This window comes from Plutella xylostella, chromosome 6 (assembly GCF_932276165.1).
Source record: "Plutella xylostella chromosome 6, ilPluXylo3.1, whole genome shotgun sequence".
Classification (NCBI taxonomy): Eukaryota; Metazoa; Arthropoda; class Insecta; order Lepidoptera; family Plutellidae; genus Plutella; species Plutella xylostella.
In genome coordinates, this window is record NC_063986.1 from 8,924,714 (window position 1) to 8,939,104 (window position 14,391).

At 37.6% G+C, this 14,391-nt stretch overlaps 1 protein-coding gene across 4 annotated transcripts; it reads left to right on the top strand.

The window, feature by feature from the left end:
* The first annotated feature begins 396 nt into the window (after positions 1 to 396).
* LOC105385851 (malate dehydrogenase 3, cytoplasmic) lies at positions 397 to 8,271 on the top strand. 4 transcript variants are annotated; one of them, XM_038119581.2, is made up of 7 exons: positions 408 to 766; positions 1,096 to 1,444; positions 3,568 to 3,695; positions 4,309 to 4,387; positions 6,697 to 6,856; positions 7,383 to 7,513; positions 7,678 to 8,271. In XM_038119581.2, the coding sequence occupies exons 1-7, from the start codon at positions 519 to 521 to the stop codon at positions 7,816 to 7,818; spliced, it is 1,236 nt and encodes a 411-aa protein (XP_037975509.2). In that variant the 5' UTR covers positions 408 to 518; the 3' UTR covers positions 7,819 to 8,271. The 4 variants fall into 4 exon arrangements, 3 of the variants coding, with proteins under 3 accessions (XP_037975512.2, XP_037975509.2, XP_011554598.3); XM_011556296.3 differs by having other exon boundaries at positions 627 to 766; positions 1,104 to 1,444; XM_038119584.2 differs by lacking the exons at positions 7,383 to 7,513; positions 7,678 to 8,271 and having other exon boundaries at positions 397 to 766; positions 4,314 to 4,387; positions 6,697 to 6,833.
* The last annotated feature ends 6,120 nt before the right edge of the window (positions 8,272 to 14,391 follow it).

The window sequence follows — 14,391 nt, forward strand, 5'->3', positions numbered from 1 at the left end:
TACTTTATTTTTAAACTGTATGTAAAAGTAAGTAAGTAAATAACTGACAATGATAAAAAGTATTTGCAAATCGCACTCTTTATTGTCAGGACTTTATAGTCGAACACATGAATCAAACAGAATCGGCTTATCGTTTCTTACTTTTACATCACTAGATCAACCAGACATAAATGACATAAGGAGTGCGTTTACGAAGCCTGATAAGTTTGTTGAATTACCGCGTTATTGTTCCAAGCAATTACTAACCTCCTGTCCTCCTCAAAACTTAAAAAAAGTTTGTTACGTTATTAATGGGGTTGCTGAAAGCAAGGTCTTTATTATTCTGAAGCGTAAGGATCTGCGACAGATTTTCCTCTGTGACCTAATTTTCCTGACTAAAAAATAAATAAGTTTGAGTTGTTTCCAACAGTTTCCCAGTCTTCCAAGCTAAAATTTGCCACAAAATAAAGTTGAAGCTTCAATCAGAGCTTAAAAGGCTTTAAATAAATAAGAAATAAATATCCAGAATTATCTTAATAATGAATTTTCAGTGTGAAAAACCACTAGTTCCTTTGAGAGTGCTAGTCGTTAACCCATTGGAACAGCCATCGAGATTGATCACAAGTAAAATATTATCCGGATCAATTTTCGGACCACGCCAACGAATCACTTTAATATTGTTAGTTTTTGGTAACGAATTATCGATTGCCGAAGTCTACAAACATCAACTTGAAAACTGTGCATATTGTTGCACCTTTTCTATAAAAGTTGTTTGTAACGTTCCCAGGTTAGCTTCAGTATTTTATAAGTTGATGTATTAGAACTTTTATAAGTACCTACCACCACCTATTTAATGTACTTCCAACCGCGCCGGTTACATACAAAATTCCTTGGAGTTGAATTGAATTGCGCCTTCAGAATCGACATCATTGTAGGTACCTTTCAGAATAGATAGACACCTGTGGACAGACACATACATAATGACTACTGTACCAATCCAATATAAGTACCCACGTAGGTTTCGTACATTACCTATCGTTTTATTTTGTTACTTACATGAGTAGTGACACGCGCACTTATTTATGTTTTTACTATGTTAGTATAACTTTTAATTAGTATCACAGATGCCGACGTATTCTGCTTCCTCACAAACTTTCCGAATCCGAACGAAATCGAAAACACACAATTAGAGGACAACTTCCATGCATTATACCTTATCATCAAAATCGCTACCAATTTAGTATGGCCCGATATAATTGTGGAAAAACCAGCTGAGAAACAAAAGAAAACGCGAATGAGAATAGAGGAAGATTACGATGAAAATTTCAAGCCAATAATAATAGCTGATGGTTTGGTGACCCTTGATTTAGTTCGGTCTTTTTCCAAGAATCTACCGCCGGGATTGTTGTTTTGCCCGTCGCATGTGACGGCTGAAGCTCGGTCTGTTCTCGCTGCTCATCTCAAGGTTAGTGTCTGCTTGGTAAAGAAGGAACTAAACGTCTAGAAACTAGAAACTGCCGGTTTCAAATGGTTTAGAACAACTTAAGTACGACGTTCGGTACTTTGATGGCTTAGGAGGCAAGTCGCCCACAAAATATTTAGTCCGCGGGCGAGTTTACACTTTTTAATTTAAGTTGTAGGTAACTGGCCTGAAGGTTTTCATGAAAGCGGGCCAGTTTTCTCGGAATAAAATATTAGGAGTAAATTGGCCTTCAAATTAAATGTTTCCCGATCAAGGGAGTTAACCCCGTGATTTAGCATGGTGGGACACTCACTAACCTTAACGGTCTAACATGTAACCAAACCGAGGTATTTTTAACCTAACCATAGGTGTGAAATTAGGCCTATGTTTGAGGCGAATACCAAAATGGTTAAATTTTTGTTTAGAAGTTATTTTTATTTTATTTTCGTGGACTTATATTGAATATAAGTCCACGAATAATGTTCCTATGATTAGTCTTAGTAATTTAAACATTGTTTACATTTGTTTTTACTGTAAGTGCTACCTACCTTCTTTGTTAAAATTATACCTTTTATAACCGGTACACCGGCATCCACGACACAGGCCGAGCCTAGTGTGGAAGCCACCAAAACTCGTAAATTTACTAACTCACACACTTCCAATTTAATTTCATAATATTGTACTTACTCATTTAAATTCATAGGTGTTTAAATAAATATTTTTGATTTTTGATAAAAAAAAATTGTAAAATTTTATCTTTTAGTTCAGTTTTGATAATTTTATTTACAATTAGGTTAGGCTTCATTTGTTAAATGTTAATGTAAAACTTAAGTAGGTACCTACTAACAAATTAAAAATATCTAATCATTTATAAACTTTTAATTCCTTGATTTAAGTAACCATGTGTAGGTATAGTGTACAGGGGGTCCCAAAAGTCAACGATATGCCTTGGAGGCAAACGAGGACCCGTAAACAATTGCTGCTGTATTATTAAGCGCCTCTTTAGCTCTTTTTATGTTCACTATAAATTGAATAGTATTTTCGGCACAGTAAGGTCTAAAAACTGAACTAAAAGATAAAATTTTACAAATTCATAGGATTCGCCTCAAACTTAGTCTAACTAGTCAAAGATGCCGCCTCGTATCACATTGGTTAAAATAAAAGTTATTATTAATATACATATTATTGATTTCATTGAATGATTCAAACATTTAATTTGAAGGCCAATTTACTCCTAATATTTTATTCCGAGAAAACTGGCCCGCTTTCATGAAAACCTTCAGGCCAGTTACCTACAACTTAAATTAAAAAGTGTAAACTCGCCCGCGGACTAAATATTTTGTGGGCGACTTGCCTCCTAAGCCACTTTGATTGCCTGAATTTTCATTAAGTAGTAAAAATTTGGCTGAAGTTAGTCATAGTCATAGTTTAGCATCACCATCATTTATATCATCATAATTATCAGCCCGTACCTAATCAATAATCAACTACTACCAAACTACTAATCTACTAATCAACTAGTACCTGGTACTAGTTATTATTCTGTGCTACTACCTACTGGACATAGGCCTCTTCCAAGGAGGGGCACAACGCTGTGCCCCCGTTTTATTATCTTTAGTAAGTCTACCTGTCTATAGGGTCAAGTTATCTTATTACCTATTTTTCCTGTACCTCCTGCGGGTTGACTGGCAGAAAATGCTTTTAGCATTAAGTCCACCCTTTGTACTTTTATTTATAATATTTGTACAATATGAGTTAAATAATAATTAAATAAGTCAGTTTTCTACATACCATCTGATGATCGTAGATCATCCCTGAAAAGGGTTTCCTAGTAACTTTGATTACTTACTGCATATACCTGGGTATGGACCTGAGCACACATTTAACCCTTTTGATTGGATAGCGTAAACTTCTGGGAAGGAACACAATTATCTATATTTGATACTGTTAATAGGCTTGTGAGGAATGTCTAACTCGGTACATTAGAGTTTAACAATTCTGACAGTGGTTTGTTTCTTGTTTCCCGATAAACTAAGTGATTGGTCCTGGATTGCTCTAATACCCAGCCGAGGAATTTCTTAATTAAACACACTGAGGGTTGATATTAAAGATTTTACTAAATCCAGGTGCAACCCAGTTCCCTAAACTCTATACAAGTGTGGGCAGTTAATGATAAGAACTTGCACGTGGAAGTGGAAAGGCCGATCATCATCCATGAAGACCCTGGGAAGGAAGAAGACTGTGACGTCATCAGGTGAGTCATAGCAAAGGAGCCGATATGAAAACCGAAAGCGTAAAGTAGTTCGTCCATGCCCCATGCTGTGTCACCACTCCAATAAGCTAGCAGACGGCAGCGGTAAGCCAACTAGCAGTGAACAGCTTGCTATTGAATGTGGGCAATTAAAAATCACAAAAAAATTGCCGGCAACTGGAAGCTTTAGACAGCATCCACGATACATTCACGTAAAAAAGAGGATGTGTTATACCTATACGTTAAGACTAATACTAAATAATAGTAAAGGACAACCTGCTTAACTCAGCTTCTTATTCTGCACCAATTTTGTTTTATAATGACCGAGTATTTTGCAGAGGTTGAGAGGTTGATTGCTGCACCCACTTTTCGCCAGTGTTATGTTAGTCCCAATGTAATAGGGGGCGGGCCTATTGCCATTTTACGGGCACATCCAAGACCCGAGAACAAATATCTGTGTTTAAACAAATATCTGCCCCAGCCGGGAATCGAACCCGGGACCTTCGGCTTAGTAGTCAGGGTCACTAACCACTACGCCATTCGGTCGTCAAACAATTTTATTAATGCAACAAAATCCTTTTAATAATGTAATTCTTGTTCTTTCTTATCTACCCAGTAAAGATGCCCTCGAAAAACTAAGTATGGACTCCACTGAGTTCAACGATGCCTGGATAAAGAAGGGATATATTGATAAGGTTACATTATGTTAAGCCGCGTACAGACCGGCCAACGAACGCCAACGAACGGGTTTCGTTGACATTCGTTGCTGCAATCTGCCCTGTACGAGTATTATTTATTTATTTATTTATTTATTTATTTATTATAATAACAATAATGCTTAACAGCTACGGCCAACACGCGATTATTGCTAGGTAGTACAAAAATATATGAGTACTTACAAAAATTATATACAAAATAGAATTTAGCATTCACAACAAATACAATTAAAATTACACAAAATCAAACATAAAATACAACAAACACAAACATTTAAAAACAAAGAGAATTAAAATTTAAATAAATTGAGATCATTTTAAACAATAAATAACACATAATAATATCTAGGAACTAAGTACAACTTTACATAGCCTAATAAGAGAAGGTAATGTTGTGTGATGTATGTCGGCATCCTGACATCGCTCTAAAAAGTTATTAATATGACGAATAGCCCTAACAGTGGGAGCATTCTGTCCACGTATTGTGGTGACCTCAACTACTGGTGCGAGGGCGGGCGGGCGCGCGCAGGCGGCGCGGCGCGGGCGGCCTCCGCGCGCCGGCGCCCACAGCCCCACGCCGCTCAGCGCCGCCGGGTTGTCCACGCCGCCCCGCAGCAGGCGCAGGTAGTGCACCACGGTGTGCACCGCTCGACGCACTTCCAGTGTCTCCATACCTACCATACCTATTACAAATAGAGACGGATATAGAAATGGATAGTATCCGTAAACCCTCCTAAATATATACCTAGCAAACTTACGCTGTAAACGCTCCATCATAACAATATACTTAGCCTCGTAGGGACCCCATGTAATTGCGTCAAATTCTAGTTTGCTACGGACAAAAGAAGTGTATAAGACCATGGCAACTCTAGTGTCGCTAAAATGAGATGCAGTGCGCATGACGTAACCTAGAACCTTGTTAGCACTCTTACAACATGCCAGAATATGGTTTCTAAATGTAAGTTGCGGATCAAACAACACACCTAAGTCGCGTATCTCTACCACTCTCTGGATAGGGCAACCAAGCAACGTATAACAGTGCTCAACATGGCTTTGCAGTCTGCCAAAAGTCATGAGCCTACACTTGTCCACATTGAAATGCATTTCGTTTAGTTCGCTCCAATGGCCAATAGCGTCGATGTCTTGCTGTAGTAATTCACAGTCAACAGTGCTTTTAATTGATGTGTAGATTTTTAAGTCATCAGCGTACATTAGGCATTTACATACCTGGAGCACATTGGGAAGGTCATTGACCATCAGAGCGAACAGAGTTGGTCCGATGGTGCTGCCCTGACTGACACCAGATCGCGTATGGTAGCCGTCAGAGCAGTAAGGTCCCAATTTCACATATTGCCTACGATTAGCCAGGTAACTAGCGATAAATTTGAGAAGATCTGTGTCAAATCCGAAACTAGCCAATTTAATTAAAAGTAAATCATTGTTGACTACATCAAACGCCTTTCGAAAATCAAAGAATGCGGTATCCACCTGATAGCCTGCGTCCATTTCGCTCAGTGTAGAGTCAACAAAACAAATATGGTTCGTGGTTGCTGATCGTCCGACACGAAAACCATGCTGAGAGTCATCTAGGTATGGTTCTATCTGACGTGTTATTTGTTTATTTAGAATGTGCTCAAATAATTTTGCAAACACAGACAAAACAGCAATGGGCCGATGCTCTGGCACATTTATTGATGAACTCTTCGGAACAGGTGTAACCCGTGATAGCTTCCAGGCAGTTGGATACTCACAACTTTGGACAGCGAGGTTATACAAATGTAAAAGGGGCTTAATTAATGCATGAATGCAGTCCTTTACTAGAAATGTGGGCACAGCATCAGGCCCTGGAGCAGCAGCAGTATTAAAACCACGCACGCTGTCCCGTATGTCCTTCTCGGTAATAGTACTAATACTGACCGTGAGAGGAGCAGCGGTGGCGCCGGCAGCGCGCGCCGCGGCGTCCGCGTCCAGCCGCGGGACCCGCGCCACGAATACCGAGCTGAAGTAGTCGGCGAATTATGTATGATCCATCGTTGGGATAACCGTTGGCGTTCGTTGGGCGTTCGTTGGCCCGGTCTGTACGCAGTTTTATAACAAGGCGGACCCGTAGGTAAAAAAGCCTGCCACAATGAAGTAGGAGGATAGAATCTATTTTTCCGAATTATTGAGAACGGATTTTGATACAAGATGTTCTGGGTATGGGAACTAAAATGGAATATGAAATTTATGTCATAAATTTTGGGAACCATCGCAATTGGCGCCTTAATAATACCATTTAAAAATTTCAGATTAAAATCGCAGCGTCTAAAAATACTTATGGCGATATTTACCGAGCTTCGATCATGTGTGAGACCTTGAAAACTATTTGGTCTTCCCGAATTAATAAGGACGTTAAAATTAATACGAGCATAGGAGTCATTAGTGATGGATCTTTGGGAACAGTTAAAGGTATTATTACAACAAATTATTTACATAAGATTTTTCTTTTTTAATCCTCGAAAGTCTGAATTGAAAGGTTTGTTTTTTTTTTACTAAAATCGTCATAAAACTAGAGTTTTACATACGTGACCAATGTAGAATGACATCATTTTTACCTTATTGCAGGAGTTTTAATTCAAAAGTTATGTTATGATTGTGTCTGTCTGTCTGTCTACCTGTGGCTGCTACGAAATGCGTAGCTGTGGCTACGCCGCTGCTACGCAAGGCTATGAGCTACGCAGCAGGCTACGACCGCAGTCGTAGCACTAAAAAAATCACCCAACTCTATGATTTATAAGATTAGCTGTCTGAATGATATCTCGTGATTGCTTCGGAATAAATATAAATAGAAGCGCGATATAATATTATTCTAACAAAATTTGACCAGCTCCCGCATACCTTCTAAACGTGTTGGTCAAGTGACTCTTTATTATGGAGATATATTTTTTTTAGTGAACATACCTAGTCACACTATCAATAACTTAATTTATTATAGGTTTGCCGTACATTTTGCCAGTCATATTGAAAGGTGAAAAATGGACTCTGAACAGGAAATACACAGACGATGCTCACGTAATGGGTGAAGTTATGAAGTTTAACCAAATTATTAAGAAAAAACATGACCAAGTAAGTTTTTTTTTGTAAGCAACTAACCTGTAGCACTAGCAAATATATAATTATTAGATCTATATTTGTACTTACTGTCACTCACTCGGCACCCCTTGTCCCTTGTTACAATACCGTAAGTTAATAACTATGTAGCAGAGGTATATATTATTTTTTATTTCCAGCTGATGGCTTCCTGTAATAATCTATTGCAGCAACATTACGCTGAAAACAGAGCTGACGAAGCATCCACGGTGTCTACTGACACATTTAATTACAAAAACGAGCGCATTGTGGCTAAGAATTCAAATAAAATGTTTTATTGAGATCTTAAACTCTTAACTCTTATTTATACTCAGTTTGTAACTCTTTCATGGAAAAAAGAAAACTTTCATTCTTATTAAATCTGTTAGGTTCCAGTAAAATAATGATGGTCTGGATATTTATGGCTAGCCTGCAGTCTTCATGTGAATTAAAATCCTTGAATGTCCTGCACAGGATTTGAATCCGGGATGTTCGGTGAAAGTCAGTGTAGTGAACTGCCCCACAAAGATAATAAACAAAGCGTGGTTTAATATCAGAATAATAACTTTCTCTTGCAAGTTCTTGTGCCATCTGTTAGTTGCACTTGCGTCTGTTACCGTAACTTTACAGATAATGTCTACTATTTGCAGTGTAATATTGTAAATAATCGTATGATTTTAATGGCTATAAACTTTTTTGTTAGTGGAGAGTAGGTAGTTGTAGGCAGGTAAGTATTATAGAAATGTTTATTGAAATTAAGAAAAATAAACTTTAAAAAATATATAAATAATAAGTTGTTCGAGTTGTTCTTTATGAGAATCCCCAGTCTTCCGATCGTTCCCATCCCGCATCCCTCTCGGGGCGCACGAAAGCGCATTTTCCCGTGTCCCTTTCCTTATCACAGTACTAAAAAGAACCAGTGTTATGTTGTTCTCATGGCTGGGGACTATTCTCATGGTTGATTTTAGCTTACTCGTCATCATCTCTATACACAAAATATCTCGTGAATAACATACAATGTTTCACTTCAAACATGAGTTTGTAGTGAGCGAGCCAATATTGAGAAACCTAAAATCGGGGGCCTGGTTAGTGGGAGTTAGTAAAGCTTTCAACTTACGTGAAGTGAGTTCACGTATTTTTTTCCAGTTTAGACGTTATTCACGTGAATCACGTTACATATTATGTCTAATAACCCCTTACTGTAAGTTGTACTGTACCCTTACTATGATCACTCGTTTAGACTTATGGAAATAGGTATATAATATAGTAGGTATAGTAGGTATATAATGTATTAAACTCAGTGTTCAGAATCAGTCGGAATACCTAATGTTTAAGTTCCCTTTTTCTGGGAACACCTATTTACAGATATATGCTTCTTAGATGTATCTAAAGTATCTAAACCTCATAATATAAAAACAGACTTTTTTTAAGCTTCTGCGCTATCTATTCTCTTCTACTAACCTGACCTTTACAAAGCGGGCGATTTACTCCCACGTTAGACAAATGTAAAAGATTCGACAAACAGTGACATTAAAGCGGCAGAGTCCCACTCGCACTCTTTAATCTGCAGCGCCCCAATATCATAGTAAGGGGGCGGTCTCAAACAACTCTCAACCAGTTTGTTTAACCTTTTCTGTCAATTTGAATCCAACCTGCGGGTGTGTAATTTCCATTATGCTCAGAGACAGTCGTGTTTGTCGAAGCTGAATCCGGAGCTCCGGGAACCGAGCCGGGTTGTTAGCACGGATACAAGTGCAGTGGCTCCGGATGATTATATTATGGTGTTTGCACTAAGCTCTCGGCTCACGATGAAAAAGGACGGTTAGTTTTTATTGTCCGCGAATGCCGCGCGGCGCGCTTCATGCTAATGAAATTTAATTGTGTTTTTCATGTGCAGCAGTATGCAGGACAACATGCGAATATAACCACAGATTATTTTAAGTTATAAGCTGGGTACTGACTATTGTTAAGACTTGTAATATAACATGTTACACAGTGAGCACTCATGTGGTCAGTACATCATGTTACAGGCAAACCATAAGTAATACTATACTGATTGCATGAATGCTCGCTGAGTAATATTATTATATTTCACCTCGTAACGTTGCCGTTGGTTAGTCGGAACCCAGCTTTATATTTTATATGAGTATGTGAAAGAAGAGAACACCTACCTTCAACGAACACTCAAGCTTACATTATAATCTGAAATATTACAGAGCACCTATTCTAAATTCAAAATCCTACCACTATACATCAATTCTCGCCAGCCATGTAGGGGCATTATGTTATAATAAGGAGTGGTTGTCTACGAAGGTCGTATATCTCGGGTGCCCACCGCCTTGGTCGATAGTCGTGCCAAGATAAATGCACCACTTAATACGTTCCCAGGAGATTTAGCCGCTTATCTACGCCCTAATGCTCGAAATCGAAACTTTGGATCAATGAGTTGCTATAAGTAACCTTTGATGGTATAAATACGTCTTTTTTGTAGTGTAGTTTTAGGCTCCTGTTAATTAATACTAATTGGACTATAAAACTATTCTGTCTATATCAAGTACATCGCTTTGCGTCTAAAGTCAAAGCTTGTCACTTTTAACAACGCACACTTTCTGAAACTACCTCACATATATACACATATTTCTACCATACCTAAGTATATTTTTACCAAGTACCATATAAATATACATGTATGTAAAATGTGTTTCTACTAAAGGCAAATAAAGTACACTCGGGACTTTAAAAGGAGCTTGTGAGAGCATCTAAAGGAGTTTTCAGTCTAAACAAGCCAGTTTTTCAGCTGCGCAATTTCCCGGCTAACTAAATTAATTTGTAGCGGGCACATGGCGGAATTACCTGAGAACTAACGTACTAGAACTTTCTTTACAAGCTTCATAAAGTTCCGGCCAAGATGGAGTACGTATTGGCCGTGTGATTGAGCACGCCGCCTTCTATACATGCATGCGGACGATACAAGGTGTTGCGAAAGTGGTAAAACCCGAAAAGGGGTGATTTAGGGTGTAATTCTGAACAATTTTTGGGCTACAACCCCTTGAGTCACCCCCTTGCAGGTTACTATGCCACGTTCGGAACACCCTGTATAAAGTAATCTTAATTTAAAATTAATACAACATTGAATTTAGGTCATCTACTGACAGAATCCGTAGATAGTATAGATTTTAAACACATATATACACTCAAGCCCGATGCAATCACATTAGGTATATCAAGTAAAAAAAACAAGTAAAAAGTACGTTAAAATCCAAACTGTGAAAACTAAAATCGGACTCTACTGAATAAATCATGTATTTTTGCAGAGCTTACTAAGCTAAATAAATGTTTTCGTTTCAATACGATTTCCTATGTAAGTTAGGTTTCCGAAAATAAACATCAGCAGTTTACGTCGGCTATTTTCGGCACTAAACACACCTTCCGACATTACAATGTATCCGGGCAACTTCTGTATTCAAAGCTGCCGATAGGGTTGCGAGCTCTCACATTAATTTATGTAAGTTTCATAACAATTTTAATGTAAGTATATTTTGGTTCTTCGCGAGGTTTACTGACAAAATCTGGACCTTAGAAGAGTAGGTAGAAGTACCATCATACTAGAACGGAAGTTAAAAAAATTAGCTTTATGTCAAAATCGTCGTCGGTCCAAAAAAAAATATATACGTACCACTTACCTACTTACTCACAATCGTCACATAGGTATATTATAATATAACACTTACTGTCATCCGTGCACAAATATCTCTTGAAGTGGCAACCCTACCTATCGGCCATTTTGTGCGGGGCGTTGGGAATTCGAATCAAACTCGTCTCATTAGCCGGTGAAGGAAAAGTTGTATTAGTTGACCAACTCTGTCGCGGACTGCGCCCCGGACGGAGTCAGGCGATACGGCCGGGATTGCCCTGTATTGATATATCATTTGTCGTCATCGCCTCCTTATGACCTTTTTCATTTGATATCAAGACATGTTATATAAGTCTGATATATCTTTATTGTTCAATTTGTAACATACTTACCATGTATCAACAGGCATGTTAATAAATAAATTAAAGTTTATTGTTGAATAAGTAAAGACTGATCATTTATCTTCTCCTGGCCACGTTAGATTGCAATTTGCAGTATCATACCAACTTTCCGAAAATAATACGTAAAGTGCACTATTTTCTTGAAGATTTTTCGGGTCAAACTTTCATCGTTCAATCGATCTTGCAGTCTATTGAATTGACTTGTTTTCCGAAGCCAGTGAGGGCATTTGGCTTTGGCGAGAAATAGCGCAATCTCTAAATGAAAACCTGAGTACATCCAGGGTCCGAGTGTGGAGGAGCTCCAAGGAGTTCTTGGCTTTTATGATTATGCACACAAGTTTCCTTGACTGCACTGTTGACTTTTCACTAGGAAACTAAAATGATTAGGTACTTACTACTAACTGAAGTACATAAAATGTTTAGCTTATAAAATATTTAATTAAATCTTAATCACTATCTCACTTCTTAAGGGTCCTGATCTGCTCAATTCACAAAATCGTTTAGCGCAATTAAAACAAATATAAACAATTTAATCGCCCAGTTTTCCTTTGCTCCAGCGATCCATCAGCAAACCGAACCCGGCAATAAGAAAAAAGGCGGGGAACCAAACAATTCGTTTTTTCCTCTTTGTTTATCCCTTCAGGTAGAGTCCTCGAAGGTTTAGTGTCACATTAACACAACAGAGATTCCTTGGCCTCTCGCCTCCCCGAGACATCCGTTATCTGGGCGGTCCGCTTCCTGAATTTATTGACTTTTTTCCCGCCTTAATTTCCAAAGATTCGGTCGATAAAATTGTCAAGACGAATGGCTGTTACGGCAATGGCGCATTAACGCTGCCCCTGGGAAATATCTTTGTGTTTTTTGTAGTCTACCTATTTAAAAAGCCGTGTACCTATCGGATTAGGATCGTCTTTATTTGATTCGGAATGGGGTTGGTGTTTTATACGGAGGAAACGGGTTTTGTATTTCAACATTTCAACCATCGGAAGATAGAGATTATGTAGGAAAATAAAAATAAATTTATATGTAGGTACCGAATTTTCTTTCATTTTCTTGGTCTGGTCCAGAACTTTTGGATCCACCTCGCATACATTTTTCACACCATACTTACCATGGATCGAAAAAAGGAGCAGAAAATATCATTTGAATAAATAAACGGCACAGCACCCCTTTCTAACAACACGCACCAATAAAAGCGCATATTTTCGGCTCTTAATAAAAGCGAAACTGAGAAATTTCCTTTCAATACTCCACCCTGCGAATGCCTTGCAAAAAATACAGATTCACATAAGAATATATTAGTATCTTCGTTCCTGAGAGGGTTTTGATACGCCGGTACAATTTGGCACAAAAAACCTTTCAATGCCCGGTCGTAACGTTAAATAATAAATGGCATTGCTGGGAACGAAGCAGGTGACATTGAAGCTGCGACGGTATTGGAACTGCTAATCTTATAGGGAATTGACCGGTGACGGCGGATCAGATTATGCGAGTCCCAAATTAAATATTGAAGGCCCCGCCTGTGTAGTTGGTTTATTTGCGGCGCTAACTTTTTGGTAAACGGCAAACTAGTTCAATAGTTAATTTGAGTGAGGTTTGTAATTTAGTTTTGACGTGATTATGATTAGGGAACTATCAAGTCTGAAGTCTCCGTGTAAAGTTTAGAAATATTTTCAGCGATAAAAAATGTTTTAGTGAAAAAATACTGCAAAAAGAGTATGGAAGGCAAAGATGTTTCAAAGGAGAATATACCTTTAAAAAATGCATTGCTCCAAGGTACATTATAAAGATACGCGTAAAATGTCGTTGATATCGACAAAAGTTCAGGTAGGTATCATAATTATGATGATTATAATCAATCATTTCTTTGCATAAGTACATGATATATGGCCTGTATGTATTTTATACCTTTAGTCTCGTATAATATCCACGCAGAAAGGCTTTCTACAATAACTTGAGGCAGGTGTAATAGTGTAATAAGATCCTATGAGCATAAACTGTAACCAGGAGGAGACGGGTCGAGAATTTTTGTTTAAAAATTCAATACCGTCTATAAGAAACTCGTTTTAAGAACGCAACGGGCTCTGAAAATCCCCATTTTCACCTAATAACACGGATAAAAGATTACCCGATTAGTGCAAGGGATTCCCTATAGGGATAGGAAACACCGACTGAGATTAAACTTTTAAAAATATTATAATTTTATATTTTTAGGATACCTTTACCGAATTGCTCAATAAAGTTGTTTAATGATCGGACGGATCCTACAACTTTTCTGATAATATTATGTTACAACATAAGTACTTACTTTCCTTTAAACTCTCAATAAGAGTTTAAACATAATATTTTATGTAATTTCATCGTCAAAACATTACCTACTCAAATAAACCATTAACAGAATTTTCTGTTTAGCAGTACAAATAATTGACTTTTCGTAAAGCAATGGCAAATTTACCTTAGGGGAGAAGGTAAACAAGTTGGAAACGAAATATAAGACCTAAATAAATACTAATTAACATGAAATGGAATACTATAAGTACTTACTCATCTATTAAGGACAACATCATGGGCCATATTGGTATATTACGTTACAGTTTTATGTTTTCTGAACCGAAAATTTCTTAGAATTGCTTCATTTATTTTCTGCTTTGTTGTGTAATTATAATTTTCCATCAGAGAAAGCAATTTTTCAATTAATATTTTAGGGTTGTGATTTGTTTAGTTATCGCAAATATGTACATATTTGTGTATAATACACTATAAAAAGGGTTGGATTAAATAATATTTACACTTGGAAAATGAAAAATGAGCAGAGAAACTGCAAACAAAACGAATAAAGA

Coding starts and splice junctions, on each gene's coding strand:
- LOC105385851 (XM_038119581.2), top strand. CDS start 519: ATGAATTTTCAGTGTGAAAAACCACTAGTTCCTTTGAGAGTGCTAGTC. Junction 767..1,095: donor GTTGTTTGTAACGTTCCCAG/GTTAGCTTCAGT, acceptor ACTTTTAATTAG/TATCACAGATGCCGACGTAT. Junction 3,696..4,308: donor GAAGACTGTGACGTCATCAG/GTGAGTCATAGC, acceptor TTATCTACCCAG/TAAAGATGCCCTCGAAAAAC.